Genomic DNA, 25,873 nt, shown 5'->3' on the forward strand with positions numbered 1-25,873 from the left:
GGAAGTGAAGAGATAATTCTCCCTGATGGCCACTTTGGACTGCTTTATATTTAAAAAGACATGTAACATGCTCTCGCTTTGTAAATATTTCTGGCACGCCTGATGACTTCGTGAACAATAGTTGATCCTGAGCGTCTTACAAAATACAATTATTCTCAAAATACATCACTGTAGTTACTGTTCTATTGTTAGTTTAGGCTTGATGACAGCGAGCAATACTTCATCAAATACAAAAAGTTGATTTTCAAATAAGGTAAGGTGACAATTTGGGCTGCGTGAAGGGAGGTAGGGAGGCTCCAAAACCCTCTGCCAAAATCCATACCCCATTAATTCAACACTGATTTATCCAAAAATTACTTATAACTTGTTCTGTTTAGTGTTTCTTCCTCAATAGAAATTTAAAAAGTTGTATTTCATTCGAGAGTTCACTTTAATATAAGAGGTACAATATTTATGTCAGCCACAATTTATTAAATAGGATTTTTCCAGAAGTAAGCAATTGTATTGTATTATAATCTTATTTTTTCTCCCTAACATCAACACATTCTATAGGTTTATTTCATTCTGGAGATGTTTTTTCAATAAACAAGGGTGCAGGGTTACTGTCAGCCATCAGCAAACTCTGTGTCCCTAGTTTTTAAATAATTGACAATTAGTCCCACATCAGAATCATACCCACTACCTCTGCATGGCAAAAGACACGCTCAACAAACTGAGCTATAAAGTCATGGGGAATCCTCTCGGGTTTATCGTTCATTAGCATGATTAGTGTTTCAGCAGTTCACCTTTGAAACACTACTGTCTTTGTTACCATTGGTTTTATTTTTAGGTTTTCAGAGTTCACTGGTAATATTATAACTTGTTTACCTCTTTTGATAGAATACGGAAGACCAAATGATATTTGAAAGTGAATTTAATGCTGATAAATGTTTAATATATATATATATATATATGTCCACTTAAGAGTCTTATCATTAAATATTCTGTAGAATTTTGAGAAATACCATCAATCATTAAAATCGATGTAACTTAACAGTAACAGGTGTTTCTATTCTGATTTTAGATGTTCACATCGTATAAAACAAGCAATACTTTAGGAAGCTGTATAAATGTCAGTTGTTTGGGGAAGATAACATTTGTTTGTCTAAAATACACATTTCCTGATTACAGTAACAGTTCGCTGACTTGGTTCCTATTGTATGTCATTATTTAAAAGGGCTGTTTCTCAGCGTAAGATGTATTATATTTTTAAATAAGGCCATACTGAAATTATACTCATTAACACAACAACAGGTCTTGATCCAATAAGAAATCAAACATTCCGCTTAGGCTGGAAAGGGTTAACATCATCATAGGCTTTTCTGTTGGAATTGTACTTATCTAAGGACTCATACCACACACTTGTTTGAATGTGTCCCTAACTGTCCAATCAATTGCATATAAATCATTGGTACACATCTCATTGGTACACATCTCAATCATTGGTACAAAACAATCTCAAGGCTCAACATAAGCGGGCTCTTGCAGCTCAGTCACACAGGGGCACAATAAAATACAAATGTTTATGACGGTTTATGTCTCTTGATCTGTTTGAATCAAAGTGATGAAATACCACAAACACGCTGAGGGACAAGAATCTAGCTGATCTGTAAAGTATGTCTCACTTTGGCCAAAGGGTGGCACTGATGGACTGGACAAAATATTCAAGCAAGTTCAATTGGCTCATTATGTCAAACAGAATTTTGTCAAGACTTGAGTTTAACAATATGGGTACCTCATGGACATATACCAAAGTTGATGGATGTCGCACAAGCTCAAGTGCAGAAATAGATGTGTGAAGTAGTCATCAAAAATGGTATAAAAGTACATGATCCGAAATGATCCGAAATATTTGATATGAATTGTACTTGTGTTCCATGCTGAGTTGTGATAATTGACAAGCATGGCAGGGAATACAGAAGTAGGTTTATGGTTAGGGTAAGCTAGGATTAGGTTAAGGTTTGTGTGTGATTTAGTGGCTCCATTCGAGTATCATGGCTCGCATCAAACTAGAAAGGCCTCCGTTTAACATCTCTTTTCCGTAGAAATAGAATCACTAGAATGACATGTCGAACGTCTCTCCCCTGGGCCGTCCTAAATGACCTCCTCCAGTGTGTGGGCGGCGCCCAGGATGGCCTGACTCAGGAGGGACAGCTGACGGTGGGCCTCCTCCCAGTCCTCGTCTAGTCCTGACAAAGCAGCACGTTCATACGCATCCGCCAGGCCAGGAAAGGTGGGCTCACTGGCCTTACTGGAGGCCCAGATCACATGTCTGGAGGAGAGAGGAGTAGATGAGGAGAGGAGGGAGCAAATGAAAAGGAGAGAGGGAGTGAGAAGGAAAAGGTAACAAAGTGTAAGAGAAGGAGAGGTAGAGCATAGGTGAGGAAGAGGAGGACTGTATGATGTTCGGTGGATGGTAGCAGGAAGAGAGGAAGCAGCCTTAAGTGTGATCATGTGGGACGGAACATAGTTCCCCAACCTGAATCCGTATTGATCAGGAAACGCTGTCGGGTCCAGGAAGGCCCTGTCCAGGAGCATCAGCTGGTCATTGATCCCACGCACCTTCAAGGGCCTGGGAATGAACAAAAACAGATGTTTAGTGTTAATTAATGTGTTTTACTTTTAAGTGTGTGTGTGTGTGTGTGTGTGTGTTAGCAAACTATCGCTCACGTCTCATTGGCCAGGTCCGAATCTCGTATCATCTGGTCCAGGCTGGCTGCTGCAGAGCGGAACGTCTTCACAGCACTCTTCAATGGTTCTGAAGTTAAAGGAGTACATTAATAAATGTTTCCTAGCACAGACCTTAGAAACCTGAGAAACAGAAATGCACTTCTGTCTCTGTCTGTATCCACCTATGGAGATGTTGTGGACTGCCAGTCCTTCTGTATACAGCTCCAGGGCTTTAGCAAGGTACGCCTCCAGAGACTCTGCATAGTCACTGCAGTTGAACGGCAACAGGAGGCTATCGGCCAATCGCATTAACACGTTCCCAGCCGTCCTGGCAACCGTCTGGTGACTGGTGAACCCTGAGAGGAAAAGAGGAGGAAGGAAAAGAGAGAGAGAGAGAGAAAGAGAGGGAAAGGGAGAGAAAGGAGAGAAAGAAGGGAGGGTGAAGAAATTGATAGACAGTCAGGGTAATCGGAGAAGAGGAGAGTTTTGGGGGAGGTGAAACAAAGACAAGGACGGTAACACAAGAGGAATAATAAATTGAGGTTAATTACGTTATGTCATCCTCTGCCCCCCAACCACCCCCTGCTCACCTGGATCTATGAACTTGGAGGAGTAGTCGAACGTGTCGTAGGCGGTGTGGTAAGCCGGGTATATTCTGGCACTGGTTTTGGTCTGGGTGAAATAGGTCGGCCAAGTGACCAGACTTAGAAGACGTCTAACTGAAGAAAACAAAAATGCAACGGCGGTTCTGTCTGGTGTGTGCGTCGTGTCTTACTCTGTCGTAGGTATAGGAGATGTCCATGGAGGTGATTCCTAAGAAGTGGATGAAGGCGGCGTAATCACTCCCGGCCCCTGTCAGGAAGCCTACACTGTTAACGAGAACAACAACAACAAGCAATGAAGCCTCTGCTGTGACTGCCAATGAAACAAACAGCCGACTGACAGATTTCGAAAAAAGACCCTGAAAGAAAATGATGATTTAGACCCCTGAAACCATACGATGGGAACATGACGGTAAGAGACAGATGCAGTGCTCCGTAGAACTACAGGCAGTCGGCTTGCGTAACCCACTTGGGAATGACTCCGTAGGTGGGACTGGTGCGGTTGAAGTAACGGATCCAGTTGTCATAAACCGATGTGGACTCCGATCCAGGTGTTTTCACCTGAAGAAGAACAAACACACTTATATTCCCTGATTTTCTCTCAGGCATTGTATGCTTTATTTTCTCAGGAAGGTGGTGAAAGATAGCGGACAGAGTCTCTGCTGAGAGAGCAGTTAGTCAGATTTGGACCCACACTCCAGCCGGACTTGGGCAACAGAGCCACCTGCTTACACCACTGGACTATCCCAAGCCTCGGCCAAGGTTTGCATAGGGTTCTGGTACACACCATCCTTACCATGTAAAACACTTTCGGGCGCATAGAAAAAGTGCTAAGTCCAATTAATTATCATTAGTGTTCCATGACTTTTAAACAGATTTCTGAAACGTTGCAGGAGACATGGAGAGTCTCAGGCCTCACCTGTTTGGAGGCCTTTAGGATGACGCTCTGAGCCGAGGGCGACCCTGACGCTCTCAGGGTGGCGTTGGCTAGAGCATAACCACAAACGAGTAAGAGTAAGTTGGCGTTTAAACATGGCAGGACCGATACTCCAAACTCCCACTATGCCGGGAAGTGGTTTATCTGCTGAGCTTCTGAACAATTAATTTACTGATCTGTATGGGCACTGTAAAGAGTGCTTTAATAGTTGTTGGGGTACAGTGAAGTAATGAGCTGTAATAACCTCCATCATGACTGTAACAAATATGAATATGTGTATGTTGATCCATCATAGCTGTCTCTTACCAAATACAGATATGTCCACGTTGATGTAGGCCACCGACCGTTCGCTCAGCTTGCTGTAATACTCCTGGAGAGGAAGTGGATGAGGATTGGCCGGATGGTTTATGGAGTGTGGTTAGAGAATTGTAACAATCCGACTTTTTTATTCTATTTCGTTTTTATATTTTTATTTTCATTGTGAAGCACATTGAATTGCTTCTATTTATGAATTCTGCTATATAAATAAACTTGCTTGCATGCTTCAGACTTGATTTTTCCCATTTTGCGTCTCATGTCCCCAAAATATGCTAGTTGTAATCCACAATATATAATTCACATTTCCTGTCCCTACAATCTCAATCAAAACACACCAGAACCTTGAGAATGTCAAGGTTAAATCAGTAACACTCAACACAGTTAGTTCACCTCAGTGTACTCTGCAGACCCGATCAACCCAAACTCCTCGGCTCCCCAGCTGCCAAAGATAACAGACCTCCGAGGCCTCCATTTCCCTAACACACACACACACACACACACGGAAGGACTGGTGATGAATACTATAGGGAGAACTCTCTCGCTGTTCCACTGCTGATGTCTTTGATTTCGCTCACCCTCCTTGACCATTCGTCCCAGCACCCTGGTGACCTCCAGCATGACAGAGGTTCCGCTGCTCGGGTCGACCGCTCCGTGAACCCAGCTGTCTCTATGGTTACCGTATATCACATACCTGTCTGTGGGACACAGCGCGTGACAGTTAGATTAGAACATGTTCATAAGAGACCATTTTTGGGGATGGCTTAACGATTAGTGGATGTCGGCTGACTTAATGTAAATTAACCTTGCCCCAACCAGAGTTTAGATCTGTTTGGTCTTAACACTGCACAGAACATTTTGTTGGTATTGTTTACTTGTGTGGTAACCAATCATGGCCAGAATGTAGTGGGTGGGTAGTTAATTGTAGATGCATGGTAGTGGGTGGGTAGTTAACTGTAGATGCATGGTAGTGGGTGGGTAGTTAAATGTAGATGCATGGTAGTGTGTGGGTAGTGGTGAATTCCTCTCACCTGGCTCAACACTGCCTCGTATCACCCCCATGACGTTGGAGGAGTTCTTAATCTCCCCACGGTTATAAATGTCCAGCTGTACTTGGCTGGAACAGAGACACAAAGGCCATTACAGTGTTTCCGTTAGTGACACAGCGTTTAACATACACTTTACACAGAACCTTGCTGTGGTTGCACTTCATAGAAATGTCCCGTTTCCCACCTCTCTTTAAAGGTGGATGTTGGTTTGAATCCTGGTCCCCCAAGGTTATAGGTGCAGTTGAATGCTCCCTGCCATTCAGAGGGGGCAGGTCGTCCCCCCAACTCACTGCAAACTCACAGATGTTAAATCAAATCCGACAAGCTGGATTCAGAACTTGAAACCTAAATCACATTTGGGTGACCCAAGGTTTGGCTCCCCCCTGAGCCATTAGCGAAACTAATCATCTCCCTGCACACATTGATTACATCACAGTGGACCAACTGTCAACCGGGCCCACCATATCAGGGCGTAGGCATCCTCAAATCCGATTGGTTGAGTTGGAATGGGTGGGATCCCGGTGATTTTCGCCATTGATATTCTGTACGTGTCATCTGGCGGCAGAAGAATCAGAAGTGGGAACTGTTCAATCTAACAGGAAAGAGATAAAGTACTTACTTAATCAACTAGAAGGTGTGGTTACAAAATAGCTGTTCGTTTTATTTTTGGGGTCAAGGACATTTTTCAGACAACGTTTGCAGATTCTGAGGTCAGCGCTTCTTTTAACGAGTCTACAATGCACTGTTTATTACCAGATGGCATTACAATGTGACACCAGACAGTGTTACCTTTAGCGGCCAAATACGGTGTCAGCAAATCTCCATACTGGGTGTTGAAGGATCCCCGCTCCACCCCCGAGGGGGGCATGTACCAGGAGTGGGGGTACGTCTCGTTGGTGTCAGACATCCGGCCGTCATTGATGTCCCGCGGGTCGGTGTACACCAGCACTCCGATCACACCATACGGAGCTGCGTTGATGGCCTGAAAACAAAAGAACACCGGGGGCGCCACGGTCAGCACCAGAACTCCACTCCAACTAGCCTCCATTTCACATGGCGTGTCGCTCTGACCGACCAAAGACCATTGCAAAACAGATGGAATGGCATTCGCAACCCGTTCGGCGGGCTCACTTTCTGAGCTCTACCCTCTCCTCCGTATCGGGTGATGGCGATGGTCCCGTTGAGGTCCAGGGTCTGGTTGAGATGCAGGTAGTCACTGGGTTTCCCTTGGTTGGCGTAGACGAGTTTCCCCTTAACACAGAGATCCCGTTAAAAGGGTCAGACTTCACATTGTATTATAGTAGCTTATTACTTTATTATGTCACAAACAAGCGTTATCTGACCAGGCTAACAGTGAAACACATTGCCATCTGGCCTTGAAGGGAAGGATTGTTTATGACCTGAGGAAAATATGACTGGATACATAACTGATATCCTCAGTACAAACAGAGATAATGAAAGACACCTTTCCCTCCGTTTGTCCTGTCCTCCCCCCTGCCTGTCTGTGTATTATCTCAACATGGTGGACATGGTGTCTTTCCAATCAGCTCATCTACACATGATGCCTTCCCAGGGAGCCATACAACCCAAAGTTGATTAATACTGGATTAAAGATGTGGTGAGCTCAGGACGGGTGTGGTGAGTTCATGACAGATGTGGTGAGTCAGGATAGATGTGGTGAGTCAGGATAGATGTGGTGAGTCAGGAAGGATGTGGTGAGTTCAGGGCGGATGTGGTGAGTTCAGGGCGGATGTGGTGAGTTCAGGGCGGATGTAGTGAGTTCAGGGCGGATGTGGTGAGTTCAGGACGGATGTGGTGAGTTCAGGACGGATGTAGTGAGTTCAGGGCGGATGTGGTGAGTTCAGGACGGATGTGGTGTCTCCCAGACTTACCTTGGGGTGTCCAGCGGGGGCATAGGCGGCGTAGGGCTGGACCACGTCAGGATCCTTCTGGTCTGGGCCGTATTCCTTCTCCTTTTCTCTGGCAGTGTACAGGACCGTGTCCGATGGGTTAACTGCAAATCACACACAGAAGTAAGAATTTATCAGCCAAATCGTATCAACAGAAACAACATCATCAATTACCAAAGCCATATTAACAAGAAATAAGACCATAAGACAGAACATTACATAACATTAACCATTGTGATGGCAATTTCTAAAATTCCAAAGTTCTATGAAAATGGTAGGTAAGACAGGAGAAATCAATTGCGCAATAAACGGTTTTAATCTTGCTTGCAAGGAGAAAGTATACAGGTTACAAAGTAACGGTGGATAGTTTCTAAATAAAAACATCATTTCGACAGTATTTATTACATAGGAAGAAGGGGTGTGGTAAGATGCTGCCATCTGTTTCATGTCAATCAAACACCTTTCCCTTTGTTCTATCACACACGTCAAATGCTATCTTCCCCCACCTTATCCTTCCTGCAATAATGTTTACCCAAAGGGGCAAACTGGCCTTACTCCCCCTGTTGTATATCTTCTCCTATCCTGTCCTAAAACCCATTGATCTGCATCTGGACAGACAATAGATGTCCCCTATGCAAATACCAGGTCCCACACATTCCTGTACCTATCTTAACAGTGCGACTCTATCCTTTATACAATGTATTCTCACTGAGTAAAGAAATTTCCACAACAATCCATCCTCTTGATACCATGTCAAACCTTGGTATCAAACCTTAAACAGTACACTCATTAGGATGTAGACTGCAACAAAACAGTACTCTTTAACAACATGACCCAGTCAATATTATTATCCTTAGTGATTAGAGAACTTAGCAAATCTGAAATGTCTGAATCCTCCTTTACATTCTTCTAGATGATTACCTTCCGTACAAAATCCAAGATCACACATTGTCATCATACAGAATCATAACATAGTACAGCAAAACTTTTATGTTAAAATCATCATAAACACCTATCACTGAATGCATCCTTCAATTTATCACTGCTACAAAGTCCTCTCATGCCAACTGCTCGATTCACTGAAAAGTCCTCTCCATGGTTCCATTTGGATGTTCTTCCAAAGTCATCACAAATGTTCTGCTCTTCCAAACGTCAGACAGTCAGTTATGAACCATTTCTTTGACAGGCCAATGTATATTCCAAGGTGTTGTCCTTCATAGCTCAAATGCAGACACAGCTCTTGTTGTCTCCATTCTAGCTGCTTTATCAGCCAGGCCAGGAGAATCTGTGTGTTCTCCTTTGTGAACTCCAAGATGACCAGTTTTAGCTAAAGGTTCTAGAGCTAAAGGCCATGTAGAAAGTGACTGGTTACTAGCACCCGAAAATTCACTTTTCCCTCAGTGACTTCAATTCACTGCGTCTAACCTTTCACCACTGAAATCCTTGTGTAGCGTGTCGTCGATCCCAGGTTCCTCTCTCAGCTACCTGGACAGCAGATGAGATGTACCTGGTATGGACCCAATCAGCGTTGCATGATGTTGTGCAGTAGATCTTTCCTACGCCTCCATCCTCTCGGTCGGAGGTTGCCTTCTCCATCACATTGCAGAACCAGCAGGACTCAAGTCAGTCCAGCTCACAGGAACTCAGCATCCTGTAGACGTGCAGCACCTAGACATGCAGCGCTCCAGAGTCGACTCCTCTCTCAGCTGTAGGACAGTTTGTCTGTGTGTCTGTGAGATCCATCTCACCTCAGCCACCCCACAGTTGTCCTTTTAAGCCAAGCTCAGTCTCTCTCTGGGCTCCAGCAAGTCCTCTGTTGCCGAATCGCTTTCAAGTGTTCTGTATCTGAATGTGTGAATTATCCTTGAGAAGATTAGTTCCAACTGCACAGTACATCATCACATATGTCCATCACGTTAGCTTGTTGCATCTCGCTGATACATTAGAACCACACACTATCAAACACTCAAACCCTATATTTCCCTACTTCTTTTCTCCAAATAGATTAGAACGGTTGAAATCAATAACAGTATCGTTAAAACATTAACATCTCTGGTGCTTCTGTTCTGCTAGTGTAGCAAAATAACAATTCCACTCTCTTATATAGTTGGTGTAACAACCAACACAAAGAACAGAAGAACACAATTTCACATTTCTCATTACTGTTCCAAAAACTCATCAGTTAAGATAGTTTACTTACATTGAAGTACCATTCTCTAATAGTAGTTCATGAACAATTCTCAGTCCACCTATATGATTTACATCTGATTGTGTTGTATCGGAACTACAATCAAATTCACCCATTGTTTCACATAAAGGACCAAATACCTTATTTCAAATCAAACATTTCACACCAACTTGAAGGTCAGCTAACATAACTGTTATTTAGCCTAATTTCTCTACAAGATGAAACTCAGTGTGAATTCTCCAAGTTTCTTCTTATTATCCTAGCACATCAAACACACTGAAATCCTGTCATAAATCATGACCCCCCCTTTTTACTCCTTTATCACCACAGGGCTCTCCCTGGAGTGGGGGGTGGTTTACTAACCTAAGGATAACAGACCCTGGTCTTGGAGGATTGTCACCTTATCACTAAGGGACACTGTTGTTATCTTGAAACACCCCAGGCATTGACAATAGTAAAACAACCTTTTTTCTCTTCATTCACCTCAAAGAAACCTCTGTTCACCATTAACTTTCCAATGATTGCTTACTAGGACAGAACTTAAATTAGAATTAGAATACCCAATTTTGATAATGTCTGTTTCTCTTCTAAAGAGTCCAAACAAGTTAAAATCCATCTCAAACTGTCATAGAGTGGAGTGCTACAGTGGGTCTGTACCTCTCTTTATGCAATTTAGACTATGTAAGACTTCTCAACTTGTTTACCAGAAATATAACTTGATGCAGAATTATTTTCTCAATATCAATTAAACCATGGCAAAATTTTGTAAACATGTAAGGAATAACAAAATGTGCTCCCTGCACGTTTCTACCCACTTATTCCATAGTGCATAAGATTAATATGATTACTTCTAATCAAATATTAAACTAACTGAAAAGTAACACACCCATCAAATTAGTCATTGCTTAGCCAAACCATTTCAAAAATGGCAAGATGTATTCCACTCAACCATAACCATGTTAGATTTTGCATAAAACATACATTTCAAAAACCCAATTTGACAAACTAGATTATTCACGTAACTTCTTTAAGTACCTATTTAATTTGCTTTGAACTCTAAGTTCATCTCTTTTTCATTTGAACTCTAAGTTCAACTCTTTTCCACTATAGATAATCATTTCATACAATCCCCCCATGCTTTCAAGACAGAAAATGACTTCAAGCTTGAAAGCAGAACCATTATAGGACCGAAAATGAAAAGAAAATTCTAACATGTTTTCAGTAAATGTCGCAAACTGAATATCCAACCAAAACAACCGAAAATAAGAAAAACATCCTTAAAGGAAATTAAAAAACTGTACCACACACACGGTCGCTCGTGTGAAGGAACTTCCAAAGTAGCATATAAAAATTTGCATTTCCCCAAGCAACGGCCAAACTAAGTTGAGACCAACAACATCATGACTCAATTTACCTCCTAAACTCTAGGGAATTTTCTCAATTTTAGATGTAAGTCTACGTCATTCAAAATAGTGGCGGTCACCCAAAATCGCTACTTCCATGCATATCTCATGCAAAGACATCGAATTTGTTCTAGCAATTAACAATGTTGGATGACTCAAGGTCTCCCCCCTTACTACAATTTGATTCGAAATCATAAATGTAAACATTAAAGCAACCAAAAGGAAAACTTATTCTGCTTTCACTTAATGTTTTATCATCCCAAAACTGAACATGCTTGTGTTGGTAAAATTACCACGTGTGAGAACAGGCTGAACACTCGAATTTAACCCTTAGTAATATGCTACCTTGATATAATGTTAAGGGTGGCGGAAGCCATCCCAGTGGACCTGCCCACCCTTCCTGAAGCTCTGAGCTCAACACATATATGGTAAGCCATTAGCAAGGCCAAATGTTCCTTTATGGTCCCCAGACCATCCTCTCAATTTAGCCTACATCGTTCGTTAACTGAAGATTTTAGATTTAGAGTCCAACCTATCTAATATTTTCACAGTTTGTAAAAATGTGCTTATCATTATCTATACAAAAACTCAACATTATGGTGGAAATTAAGAAACTCTTAAGAATGGCACTCCAGGCAGAAAACAGATTTATGACGTCACTATAATCAAGGTACAATAAGAAATCCAAAGGAAACTCAATGTAGCCTTAAACACCTTTACATCAATACCCTATTTGTTCACAAACGTACCATTCCAGAATTTAAATTCCATGAACGAGTATCATGCGTTGGTTTTAAAAACACAAGTATTATCCCAGTTATCGTTGGTAAATACATAGAAGAGAAACTATATTATTTAACCAAACTCAATTTAGCATTTAAAATAGGACGTCTAATTTTACGGGTTTATTTAAACGGGGAATAAACTGGCTTTGGCTATTTGGGGAATAAACAGACCGTAGTCATTTTACACTCTTTTGCAGGCTATGACTATATTGGCTGAATCCAGTCTTCATGGAAAACAGCATGTTATCTTAATACTAAAACTTTCGTTATGGTCTGCATCCCACTCCATACAAGGAGAGAGAAAACACTATTTTAACCCCTCATTACGAAACCATATTTTACCAAATCACAGAATCATCATTATACCAATTTCTAAGCTCTCCCTCTAATTATATTTCGGACAATATTCTCTTAAACACCTAAGTTAGCAGGCTAACACTCCCACGTGTGCCAGCCATCGGGCAAATTCAATTTCAACACAAAGGCAAAGGCCAAAAGAGTAGGCCTCGCATAATAACCATGTTAACAACGCAATGTAAGCGTTCGCCCAAACGCACTCCAAACAAGACGAAACATTGCTATTACAAAACTTCCAAGTTAACACCAACCTCGGTAAACGAGATCCAATATTCTATCAAGGAATACTCAATGCAGCCAATCGGATCCCTCGTGCACAGGGAATACCAAAATGGACAAATGCATTTACTAGACCGACCACAACCAGACAATGACAAATGCCCTTGACTCGGGCCATAACCACATTCAGAACAAACACAAGTGGCGCGTGCATATACAACTTCTGTAGCATACTGACCCAAACCATAAGCTGACCAACAATTGCGGCAATTTACAGGAGCCTTCTACAGGCACTGAAAGTATGAGATCCAATCTCAATTGCATATTTAAGTCCAACCTAAATTGCAGATGTTCAAGCAGTCCAACCGCTTATAATCCAGCACTAATCGCAACGCAATAGGTTAGCAGCATAGGAATGGTTGTCAGGCCTAACTACAGTCGCTATTAACCAAAACACCACACTTCACAAACACACATACAGGAGCACGCTATACTCCATCACGCAGTCCAACTGCTGCACGGGAATTGGTGTCAGGACATGGAACAAAAACGACATGTTTCTAACTACAGCCGCCCTGACTGCAATACTCACACAAAGCCATCAAATCATCAACCACATTGTTTACTAAAGCATATGAAAACTGTATTAAGGAACAATCTCACCGGTTGATGCTCCCTCTGGTCCCCTGTCTGACCGTCCGCACCCCTCCCTCAGGCGGTTCAGCGTTCCTGCGTGTTCCCGTTGAATCACTCGCGGCAAGGCCAAAGAGATTACGGGTGTGTACACCTGGTGTGTACAACTCCCCACTTTTGGAACTTTTCTTGAAACTCGTAGACATGCTCAACACTTCCAAAGCGGAGCAGAAAACGGCCTCCAGCGGCCCACAGCATTTCCACGTTCACAACGAAAAAGTCCACAGAGCTTATGACTCCAACGATGCAGTGTCCCGATCGGGCCTCCAAGGAGACCCACCTATCGGTCCAACTGAACTCCGCGGGGTGGGGTGACGGGCGATCAGAGGAGAACGAGCCATCTAACCTGAGCAAAAAAAAAACTACAACACAGATCAATATACTCCACACTGTCTACACACCGTAGCCTACGCTTTCCAAACAACTTTTCATACGTTACCACGTCCATCTACCTCCAATCAGCCCGACAGGCCGCGCATCCATCACCGAATGAAAAAGCCAGTCGCCGGAAAACCTAATAACGCTCAAAGAAACATTGTTCACATGTCCAAACACCATATACGTCAGTGATAATTTTTGCCGGTCCAGCGTAAACACGAGAGACCGCCAAAGATTTACTGTCGCACGTCCCCATGTTTCAGATTTACCCAGTAAATCTAATTTATACTCAACCAACCAGAAAGCGAAGTCAAGCTCGTCAGCCCACAAATGAGATTTTAAAAAGGTCCAACCTTTTACTGCAGATTTTAAACTATAAAGTCCAACTTTAAGTTTTTAGACCGAATTGCGTTCTTGCCTCCAAATTCAATTTCCGCAGGAAACCTGTACTGATCAAGCACGAGTCACAGCTCCCGTCAGGCACTCTTTCTCAGCCCGTCAAAGGATAAGCCTTTTCTGGACGATACTAGAATTCCAGAGCTTTCTCTGGCCGTGCACGGTTAACCTGTTAGGAAAGGACTCGAAACCGATCAGGATTAGGATCCCGGACGTGCCCCCAAATTGTGATGGCAATTTCTAAAATTCCAAAGTTCTATGAAAATGGTAGGTAAGACAGGAGAAATCAATTGCGCAATAAACGGTTTTAATCTTGCTTGCAAGGAGAAAGTATACAGGTTACAAAGTAACGGTGGATAGTTTCTAAATAAAAACATCATTTCGACAGTATTTATTACATAGGAAGAAGGGGTGTGGTAAGATGCTGCCATCTGTTTCATGTCAATCAAACACCTTTCCCTTTGTTCTATCACACACGTCAAATGCTATCTTCCCCCACCTTATCCTTCCTGCAATAATGTTTACCCAAAGGGGCAAACTGGCCTTACTCCCCCTGTTGTATATCTTCTCCTATCCTGTCCTAAAACCCATTGATCTGCATCTGGACAGACAATAGATGTCCCCTATGCAAATACCAGGTCCCACACATTCCTGTACCTATCTTAACAGTGGGACTCTATCCTTTATACAATGTATTCTCACTGAGTAAAGAAATTTCCACAACACCATACAACATTAACCACACCACATAGCAGACAGATAATAGGATAAACCACAATCAATGAATATACCTCAGCACACAGTGTCTTACGAAGATCAACTGGATGTATCCAATTCAACCTGTACCCCCCTGAGATCCCCTGAGGCCCCAACTCACCCACTGTGACCTTGTTGGGGGTTTTGGGGTCGGGGAAGGACAGATAGACCAGGTACTCCTCCCTCCAGGCCCGGTCCAAACCCGTGTCTGGGTCCTGCCATCTCTTCAGCATGTACTGAACAGTCCTCTCATCTCCGGCCGTAGTCGCCATGTGGGGCACTTTGGTCAGCTCCCTGGAGACGGAGGAACGCAGTGGGCCGACATGAGAGACCAACATGAGACGCGCTGCTAGGGGATCTGTGACTGCGTTGTTGCGTTTGTCATTTATTTACATGCCATTTATAAATTACACATACAGTAGAAGTCTGAGGTTTACATACACCTTGGCCAAATACATTTAAATGTCAGGAATTGTTCACAAGTAATAATTCCTTTTCTTAGGTTAGTTAGGATCACCACTTTATTTTAAGAATGTGAAACGTCAGAATAATAGTAGAGAGAATTATTGATTTCAGCTTTTATTACTTTGGAAGTGTGGTTAAGGTCATTGTTCCTTTGGAAGAACCATGACCTTCCTGTCTGATGTCTTGACCAGAGGACATTTCTTCAAATTGTACAATCTTTGTCCCCATGAGCAATGGCTTCTTCCTTGCTGAGCGGCCTTTCAGATGATGTCGATATAGGACATAAGGGTCAATATAAGACACCTTTTACTGTAGATATAGATAATCTTTTAACTGTTTTCTCCAGCAACTTCAGAAAGTCCTTTGCTATTGTTCTGGCATTGATTTGCACCAAATTTTTTTGCACCAAAGTATGTTTATTTCTAGGAGACAGAACGGGTCTCCTTTCTGAGTGGTCCCATGGTGTTTATACTTGCATCCTATTGTTTGTACAGATGAATGTGATACCTTCAGGTGCTTGGAAATTGTTCCCAAGGACGAACCAGACTTCTGAGGTCTTGGCTGATTTCTTTTGATTTTCCATGATGTTAAGCAAAGAGGCACTGAGTTTGAAGGTAGGTCGTGAAATACATCCACAAGTACACCTCTAATTGACTCCATGATGTCAATTGGAGGTGTCAATTGGAGGTGTACTTGAATCTTCTAAAGCCATGATATAATTTTCTGGACTTTTCCAAGCTTTTAAACAGCACAATCAACATAGCACCAAGAATTTGATGTTCATTTTATTGTATATGTTGAATTGTACCAATTTGTTGCTGGTTTATGGGACGGGATGGGACGGTAAATCCCTGTGTCTCAGTCCCAAGGTCTTATGCTGCTTTATTATTGTGCTGGGGGAGTAGGGTCAGTTCTCCTTCTCTACTATAAATCCTTGTAGATAAAAGGAATGCATTTTCTAAATTTTTCCCTGTCTCCTGCCGTTTTATACTTAGGAGGACATGAGGTCCTGGCACACACATGAGGAGTACCTGGCTTAAAAGACCTGTTTTTATCCCTGTCCAAAGTCCTCCTGGTTGTGTTGCAGATCAAGATGATACCTGACGAATTCAGCTGCCACTGTGCTGACACCTCCCCCTCCCCCGTGTTGTCCCTGTCCCTGTCCCCCGTGTTGTCCCTGTCCTCCCACATGCATTTATTAGTTATTACAATTTGTACTCTTAATATGTTCACCTGGCACAGCCAGAAGAGGACTGGTTACCCCTCAGAGCCTGGGTACTCTCAAAGTATCTTCCTAAATTTCGGCCTTCTTAGTGAGTTTTTCCTAGCCACTGAAATTCAACACTACTGTTGTTTGCTCCTTGGGGTTTAAGGCCGGGTGTTTTGTAAAAGCACTTTGTGACAACTGCTGATGTAAAAAGGGCTTTATAAATACATTTGATTGATTTATTAAATGTTTCCTCCAGTTAGTGCCAATCAAAATCTAATCTATGTTAACTTCTGACCCACTGGAATTGTGATATAGTGAATTATAAGCAGTGCTTAATTTTTGCCGGATCCGGAGCTCCCGTTTGGATCCGGCAAAAATTAAGCTTGATATCTGCGGAGTGGTTGAACCTAAGTGTATGTAAACTTCTGACTTCAGCTGTACATGCCTGTACATGCCCCATGACCCTAACCTGCTTCTTCCAATTAGAAATAAATATTGTAATATAGGTCAACAGAAGAGATCACAGACAAGACTGCCAGCAAACCTGTCATAGGGTCACCCAGCCACATCATTAGATGTTTTTCAGAGCTGGCACACCCGAATCAACTTGTCAGCCAATCATCTAACCCTTAAGTGCTTAAATCAGGTGAGCTAGTTCAGGGCTACAACCAAATTCCTGGATGGCTAGGCATCGCCAGAGGATGTTTGAGAACCACCACATTGCAATGCCCAGCGGCTTTGGGGTCAATTCAAAGTAGCCTTTGAATGTGCTGGAATTGAATTGGAATCAGAACCCAAACTTGTTTACCATCACCTGACCTGAGGTTCTCCTGTATCTCCACGTTGTCCACCTCAGAAATGAACCTCTGGATGAGGTCCTCGTCTACATCCTGGGTCACATCCTGTATCCAGCCGGGTATGGTCGAGCCCCTCTGGATGCCAAAGTGCCCCAGCAGGATGCCTGCAGTCAGGACCAGGGCTGCCCCCAGTCCACCCAGCAGCAGCTTCTTCAGCATGGTCCCCCTGGTCCAGTGAGTGAGCGTGTCAATATCCTATTCCAGCCCTGGTTTGGTGGCTTTATTCCTTTTCATTGACTTTTGAAGTCAAGTTAGCATTTTTTGCCTCAGGATCAAAGAATAGTTATTTTCCCTTCTTCACATCTGTAAATTCTGTTCTTGTTCTGATCCCTGAGAGATGATGTCTGCAGTGATCTGTGGTTCCCTTTCTGCTTAACCCATACCGCTTTTAAATCCATGCCAGTGTATCACTGTCAGGTTTACTGATTTATGGTTTGCTGAGAGGATGGACTTTGAAACGCAAACAAGTGATTCTCATGTAGGGAATTCAGTTGCAAAACCATGAAGCCACTTGTAAAATCCACTGTCACTCTAAACACTAATATGTCTTGTTATTGAAAAACATTGTTTAACACAAGCCTTCATCTTAAAGGAGCAATGTTACAAAATATGTGGTAACTTGAAGCTCAGTAAATTTTTATCAAAGTTTCTTCCCAAAGCAAGATACAGTGGCACTTGAAACACTGATATTTGACTGTACTAACTGTCAGCATTGGCAACGGGTGCACCCTAGTGGACAGCTGTACACATTACATGTCAAAATTCACTGGGTAAATCTGTGTCCAAATGTCAAATCATCATAACATAAATGGTCACGTTTTGTGGACACAGATTAAGCCCAGGACTGGGCTGGACTTTATCTTTGTCTGTGAAACTGGCCAAAGCAGTGAAAGGACAAATTCCAACAATGTGTGATTAAAAAAAGACCTGTAGAAATGTGTGAAGTGGTGGATTCAATCTATTATCTGACTTAAGGAAGCCTTGGAAAATACATCTTCACTTGGGCTAATAACTCTTAACACTTTCCCATATAGATCATTTAAACAGCCACTTGATCTTCACAAACATCTTAGGCTTTCCTGGTGTATGCCTTTAGGCTGTTAGTTCAAAATATTTGCTAAACCTTCAATAAGAATAATGGACTATGATGTCATCAGGATCTACTGTCACAATCTTCTTTTGCTTTTTTGCTCTGAAAAAGCTAAACGTATTTTATTTAAATCTCAGTTGCTAGATTATTTTCCATAACCTAGCATAATCTAGCAACTAGAAACATTTCACAAGTAACGATTAACATCAAGTTAAATCAAAACTTTATTTAAATGGCATTCAACATTTATTTGCAGATTATTTTATTATCTCAAGAATTGAAGACTTGTAAATGAGCCCACTGATATATATTATATATATCTCAGTGGGCTCATATATATATATATATATATATATATATATATATAGTTAGACTTTCTGTAGAACTTGTTTAAAAGAGTATGTTGTACCTGTATGCATAAAAGTAAATAATTACTTGTAGTCCCAATAGAACAAATATTCCAACTATCCTCTTGCCTCCTAACATTTATAACACAGCTCAAGTAATGTAGCACCAATATGTCACATGGAAGCATTGTTTAGAACTGTGCACAGTTGCACACTGTGGCGTATTGTGGCTTGGCAGTCTGGCTGCTTCCGCTGATGTACATATTATGCCGCAGTGAGTGTTCAAGTCCTGCTGCTTTTTCTGCCAGAAAATCATCTTCCTGCACAGAACCACCGTTTTCCTGTCCACAAACTGGTTGAAAATATATCTTTGAAAAAATAATTGTAATTTCAAAATGGCAACATTTTGAAATACATTACATGAAATACATTATACCATACACCTAATTCAGTGTCAATGTTGCACCTGAACAGAAACATAATGCATAATGTTTACAAAAAAATCTAATAATTCAAGACTAATGTCAAGACTTCCAACCAAAATATGCTTCAAAGATAAATTAATGTATTCATTTTCCTCTATGGCCTTTGATGAATTCATGTATTCATTCTCGTCTATGACCTTTGATAAATTAATGTATTCATTCTCGTTAATGACCTTTGTTTCTCCATCAACTACTTACATTGTCTCTAAAAACAGTGAAAACCATAATGCTATTACATTTCTACACTAACCCTATTGTTTAAATCAAGAATGTCCCTAAAGATATAAGATGAAAACAAAAGACAAAAATAAGAACCATTTAGTAGGACATTGTTGCTTCATCTCCGTCCATCTCACTCCATTAATCCCCTTACAGCTTCTTCGGTGGCTTTGACTATTTCCTTAGTACCTGGAAAGACAAGGGAGAAACATCATACCAGTAATCATTTGTAGTGTTATCAAGGTGTCAAAACTACATTCCTCCCATCCTCTCTTATTGGTTCTGTGGTGGAACCTCGGATCTTCCGCTCCGGTGAGCTTTGGAAAGGAAACGATAAGGGGGAACACAGGGAATAAAGGACACAGGTTGCCCTTCCAGGTTAACCCTCGGCGTACGTGAGTTCGGCGACATCTTTGCCGACAGGCGAGAGAGGAGCGTGAACTCACGAGGTGACTGTGCAGCCCGACACCTGGACGGAGGTACCGCTGTACTGAGCACTGCAGCGGACGATGTTGTTGTTGAAGTTGGACTCCGGAACCTGGTGGCCCGGGTTCACGGTGACCTGCACACACACAGGAAGTGTTAGACCAGGCGGCGTCCTGCGGCATCCGGACATGACCACGCCACTGGGACAATAAGTGCGGTTTGCCTCAACGAAGACGTTACCGGCAGTCACTTCAAATGGAACAGAACAAGCATGATATCCGGAGTACACAAAACATAATCCTTAAGAAGGAAGAAGAAGAAGAAATGTGTCCACAGACCTTAAGGATATACTTCCCGGGCGGCACATCTGTAATGTCGATCCACTGACAGTCGATGTCAGCATTGTAGGTGTCGTAGCAACCGGGACTCAACCCCTGAAACAACATAGACTGGTTAAATATAACCTGATGCCCAGATTGCATGTTGTGCAATTGACCGCCATTAAAGACGATCGTTGGGTAATGACCCGGGGCACATCCCAAACTACCCTGTCCCTTACATAGTGCTCTTCATTAGGACCAGTGCTGCATCCCAAACGGACCTGTTCCCTACACAGGCCCTATGGGCCATGACTGAAAGAAAGGGCGCTGACCACGTTTGGACCCAGTAGAAACAGACCTGAGTGTGGGAGGTGCAGGCAAAGCGTCGGTAGTATCCCGGGTCACATGACGTGTCCTCCAGACAGAAGCTGGCCTTGTGTCCTTCTGCCACGCGTCGCTCTGTGCCAGGATCCAGCAGTTCATAAAGGCTGAACTCGTCCATGCTGTGGAAATGACTGGAATACATGGAATGTGTTCACGGCCATTAACCGACCGTAAACACTCTCAACATACCCTTTTCAATATTGGCCTGCTATTGGTACATAAGTAATTTCACACTGGCGCCCTGTGGCAATCAAACCCACTGCCCTCGTGTTGCAAATTCAGTGGTCTTGCCAATAGACTGTTCATCACACCGCTTGTCCAACCTGGTAGCGTATGTCAGCGCACACATGCTGGAGGTGAATGCATTAACCTGACAGACCACCACCGCTGAGCTACCACAAGAAGGAGCTAAAGGGCGACCAGAAAGGGCAGCTCAGTCCGACATTCCACCGGTCCGTCACGGACACTCTCTGCTGGGACCGCGCACACTGTCACTACGCTGCGACAAAGATTCGATCACCTGGACACAGTGGCGTGAACGTACTGCGAGGCAGCCACTTAGAACACCACGCTGCTCAGAGGCCCGGACTTGGAAAGCCAGTTGGATAAGAGCACCACGTGCGTGGACCAATTGGAAGAGAGCAGCATGTGTACAGACCAGGTTCAGAATTCATCCCCGGTGAATTCTCGTTCAGTTCCCGGCGTCAGCGGCAGAGCGTGACCATGGCCTGAAACTTTTAAGTCTGAGGGTGAATTCCTCTGCCCATGAGATGCTAATGCATGCCAGATCTTACAACACCTGGATATGTTTTTTTACGTATCCGCCTACCACATGTTTAATTCAAGCCAGCGGGTTCCCACTGGTACAGTCCGTGACGTGGAACTTAACCATTTGCATGCAACGTCCGGACAGAGAAATGCAACCTCAAAGGTTGTTGTCAGCGCCAAAGGTCTTCTAAAATGGTGGATCTGTATCTTAACATACTGACAAAACACTTAAATATATATGTGTGTATGGATGCCTATGAGTCGTGGAACATTACTCACTGATGGCAGCTGTGCCATTCCCAAGCGTAGCGAGGTTTGCTGGGCAAGAAGTCAGCAGTGCCCTGGTTCTTGACACGCTGGGGGAATCTGAGCAGCACCCGCGTGTCATAGTCCGCCATTCCCCGGGCAGAACTGGAAAGTAACAAGAAAAACACAATGCCAAATGCCAGCCTATCGCCTCTATAGCAAACTACTTTTGATTAGGGCTCTTTGGGAAACTGTCATATGAAAAAGTAAAATTTCCACATATGGATATGTGGGCTAAATTCCAACCATGTTTCTTGGTTACAGTTACCCAATTTAACAAATCACACACATAAAAATGTGTTAGAAATCATGTATGCAAACTGAAATATTAACTGAAATGCCATTTCTTGATGCAGAAAAAGTTAGTACACCCTCATTTGAAATAGCTAAAATTAGAATCAGTTGCACCAAAACAGGTGGAAATAATAAACAAATAATTAGAGAGGAACTTGGGAGAGTCCCGCCTTCCATAACGATCAGAAACTAGGTCAGGTTTGGTTTCTGTGTGATAACTGGGAGGGCTTACAAAGCCATTTGCAAGTGATTTGAAGGACACCAGCCAAATCAACTAAATCTATAAGAATAATGTGCTCTGTACAAATTAGTTAAATGTGGAGTTGTTTGGCCACAATACCAGAAGCCTAATATGAAAAGAAACACTGCCTTTGAACAGAATAACCTTATACCAGCCGTAAAGATTGGAGGCGGTAGCATTATGGTTTGGGGCTGTTTTGCTGCCTCAGGGCCTGGATAACTTGCCATAATTGAGTTAACCATGCATTCCATATTGTACCAGAGAAATACTGAAGAAGATGTGAGGACATGCCAAACAGCAGAACCTGAACCTAGCATGGATATGGCAACAGGACAATGATCCTAAACATACAAGCGTAGCTACAAAAGAAAGGCTCAAAAAGAAGAAATAGAGTTTAGGGAATATCCAGATCTCAATCCTGTTGAAAGGTTGTGGGGGTAGTAGAAGCTGTGCATGCAAGATAGCCATTGAACATGAAACAGTTGAAGCAGTACTGCAAAGAGTGGGCAAAAGGTCCTCCCAATTGATGTAAGTTATTTCAGCCAAAGGGGGCAATACCAGCCATTGAAGATAGGGGTGTATGTTATTTTTTTCTGCATAATGAAATTGAATTTCTCATGATTTTAATTGCATAAAATATTATAATTGTTTTGCTTAATTTGTAAAATAATGTTACCGTTATCAGTGAATGTGGTTGGAATATAGGGTTACATCCCTGGTCTTTGAATGAATATAGATTCTGCACTTCTTGGCCACTGGTTGAAAAAGTGTCAATGTCAAGCCAAAACGTGTCATACAATTTGCCAATATGAGCCTCATGCCATCAGAACTTTTTAACAGTGATTGAAGTAAGAGGTGTCACTGTAATATGAGAATACCTTGCAAGGCAATTTTCCTCAGCTGCACATCTTAGATTGTACATGGGTGACCTCTGTATGTAGGAGGAAACTTGGATGTAGTATGGATCTGGAACCAAGTCAGGGAGACCTGCAAATAGTGTAACAAATAAAAATATTTATAAAAACTATGTGCAAAGCTGTTACAAATGATGTGGCATCAAAATATGTGTGTAAAGAAAGGGAATTTAGTATTGAGGAAAAATTGCTCTTACCTCCTTGTTGATGATAACTTGTGCTATAACCGTTTCCATTGTCATATCTCGGTCTGCTTCTGACTCTAGGTCTGTAGTATGCGTCATAATAATTATAATAAGGATTATAACCAATGTATTTATAGGGGTTGTTAGGATCATCTCCAACCATAATATCCTCCCGTCTCGAATTGATCACAACAGGAGAGTTAGTGTCTGTCGGTTTGTCGTCGCTGTGATTTAACACATTATCCCGGCTCTCTTGTGGTCTTTGCCTAATTGCATCATTAGGATTTCGGCGCGCTGTGCGTAATTGCGCAGCCGGCGCTGGACGCCGCGGAGAGCTCCTTGACGTGGGTTGCCTATTCACGTTAGACGGCTCAGATGTCTCAGTATTGTTACTAATGAAAACTATGGGATTTCGATGAGCTGATCCTGTCCGTTGGCCCGACCGCTGATATTCGGAACCGTGGCTAAGTATACTAAACACCTGCCCATTGTTTTTCCAAGTCATTCTCTGCCTTACGGCACCTGAAGGCGAAGCATCTTGCGTAAGAACTTTTTGTAAAATACATCCGAGGAAGCATAACTGTGTCAATGACAATAAACATGCATTCAAGCCAAGTCCCTTCATTGTGCTAATCAAATAACCGAAAACGAATTATCTAAAGAAGATACCCTCACGTGACAATTTATTAACACGCAAAATCCCGAGACTGAGTTCTTATTAACCGCGCAGAACTATAATGAGAGGAACTATCGTTCAGACTATCTCGCATCTTAAACGCGCGAGCCAGTGCGGAGTGTGTAGGAGGCGTTTGAGTTTTTAAGTTTCTCGAACAGTTACAAAGTTACACAAGTGACACCGGCATGCGCTCTCCAGAAAAAGGGGAAGTGGGTGGCATGGGCAAGTCAGTAACGTCCCAATTTTTCAGTCAGTGTTGAGAGATTCTTATTTTATATTTTATCTAAAGAAGACCAATAGCTTCGCAATATATTTTGTAACAGTCTATTCTTTTTTGTTAATTGTGAACACTTAATTTAGCTATTTAATTATTTAATAGTTAATATATTCAATGATTGACCGGATTGATCAAAATCAACTCTAGGACACATAACTTTTGTGACTTGTGTAAGATTTTTTTATTCATTTTTTATCTCCCAATTCCTCACCATACACGTACGGTGAGGTGGCCTGTCATTTGCGGTGTTCCCTGCACAGACCATGAGTTCTTGGCCGCCTTTCATGAGTTGGTTTCCAAAACTTGGTGTTTATGCGTGGCTTGTCTTTCATGTATAGATATTATGTGTGTGTGTGTATATATATATATATACACACACTTATACACACACATTTATATTATGTACATAAATATATATATAATATATATTTTATTGCTTTGCATTCATACAAAATCTGAGCTTCTCTTTGTAAACATGGAATTATTTGGGATGCTTTAAAATGTTGAAATACAGGCCTAGCTTATCACCCTTTAAGATGGTTGTCCCAGATATAAAGACAAACTGATCAAATTAAATTGGTGCGTGTGAACACACATTGTACAAGTGCTGGATAAGTGTGCTGGTGTGGTATGGATCCCAGGGAGTGGGTCATAGCTGTGGATCAGCCTGAAACTGACCACAGAGCAATGGGATTCAGAAGAACGTCTCAAGTCTATATCAACATGTTTGGTTGAAAGACCAAATACTGGGAAAAAAAATATCAAAACTGTGCTGCCTGTGTAAACTTAGCCTTAGAGGTGGCTTCTGTATTTGTGCATGCAGGTCATTCATTCTTTGGTAATCGGTTGTTTAATGACCAGTCTGTATTTGTGCATGCAGGTCATTCATTCTTTGGTAATCGGTTGTTTAATGACCAGTCTGTATTTGTGCATGCAGGTCATTCATTCTTTGGTAATCGGTTGTTTAATAACCAGTCTGTATTTGTGCATGCAGGTCATTCATTCTTTGGTAATCGGTTGTTTAATGACCAGTCTGTATTTGTGCATGCAGGTCATTCATTCTTTGGTAATCGGTTGTTTAATGACCAGTCTGATCAATACAAAAAAAATGTATATGTGTCACTGGGAAAAGACTGAGCGTAAAAAATATTAAAATGACTTCCTTTGTAATTAATGTTGTTTATTAAGTCAAATGAGAGACAGACCTTATGGATACAACAGCACGCTGTTTCCAACGCCACACAAGCAACCAAGGCAGCTTTCCAAACGACATAGAATCTGCCATCCTGTTCAAGCAGACCTACTGACCCTCCACCCCCTCCCAGAAGCCCCTCCCAGAAGCCCCTCCCAGAAGCCCCTCCCAGAACCTTCGGTAGCCCTTTTTAAGAGTTCTATCATGCTACTCTTAGGAAAAAGTGAGGCTACTGAACAAGGCTTGTTTTATTAAACCTGGGTAAAGATCAAAGTGAGCCCAACTTAATCGCACAATAGGCATTTCCTAGTGAATATACAAGGTGGCAGGGTCTCATTTAAATGAGTTGCAGGTGTGTCCCCCTTTAAATTTAATGACCTACTATAATGACGCAGAAACAGCGCCCCCCCCCCCCCACCACCACCACTGGGTCCACAGGTTGTCTGCACCTAAACGGAAATATAAACTATATGGAAAGATATGATTTAATAGGACTGCTTAAGCCGTTATTGGTGCCTGG

At 42.3% G+C, this 25,873-nt stretch overlaps 2 protein-coding genes across 3 annotated transcripts; both read right to left on the reverse strand.

Annotated features, from left to right (window-relative positions):
• Positions 1 to 236: 236 nt before the first annotated feature.
• On the reverse strand, positions 237 to 17,632 carry naaladl1 (N-acetylated alpha-linked acidic dipeptidase like 1). Its single transcript, XM_010889470.5, has 19 exons — positions 17,192 to 17,632; positions 14,819 to 14,991; positions 7,505 to 7,626; positions 6,744 to 6,863; positions 6,402 to 6,594; positions 6,074 to 6,167; positions 5,797 to 5,901; positions 5,595 to 5,680; positions 5,142 to 5,261; positions 4,957 to 5,042; positions 4,555 to 4,618; positions 4,231 to 4,298; positions 3,781 to 3,872; positions 3,485 to 3,578; positions 3,300 to 3,381; positions 2,892 to 3,065; positions 2,710 to 2,797; positions 2,519 to 2,611; positions 237 to 2,311 (listed from the first exon to the last, which is right to left on the reverse strand). Exons 1-19 carry the CDS (start codon positions 17,386 to 17,388, stop codon positions 2,134 to 2,136), a joined length of 2,229 nt encoding a protein of 742 aa, XP_010887772.2. The 5' UTR covers positions 17,389 to 17,632; the 3' UTR covers positions 237 to 2,133.
• Positions 17,633 to 18,701: 1,069 nt separating this feature from the next.
• Positions 18,702 to 24,167, reverse strand: LOC105021664 (protein-lysine 6-oxidase). Of its 2 annotated transcripts, XM_010889467.3 has the most exons (7): positions 23,221 to 24,167; positions 22,988 to 23,096; positions 21,548 to 21,679; positions 20,475 to 20,631; positions 20,135 to 20,230; positions 19,817 to 19,932; positions 18,702 to 19,559 (listed from the first exon to the last, which is right to left on the reverse strand). In XM_010889467.3, exons 1-7 carry the CDS (start codon positions 23,831 to 23,833, stop codon positions 19,553 to 19,555), a joined length of 1,230 nt encoding a protein of 409 aa, XP_010887769.1. In that variant the 5' UTR covers positions 23,834 to 24,167; the 3' UTR covers positions 18,702 to 19,552. The 2 variants fall into 2 exon arrangements, with proteins under 2 accessions (XP_010887769.1, XP_010887771.1); XM_010889469.3 differs by lacking the exon at positions 23,221 to 24,167 and having other exon boundaries at positions 22,988 to 23,204.
• Between the last annotated feature and the right edge of the window lie 1,706 nt (positions 24,168 to 25,873).

The sequence above is a fragment of the Esox lucius genome, chromosome 13 (genome assembly GCF_011004845.1).
Source record: "Esox lucius isolate fEsoLuc1 chromosome 13, fEsoLuc1.pri, whole genome shotgun sequence".
Lineage (NCBI taxonomy): Eukaryota > Metazoa > Chordata > Actinopteri > Esociformes > Esocidae > Esox > Esox lucius.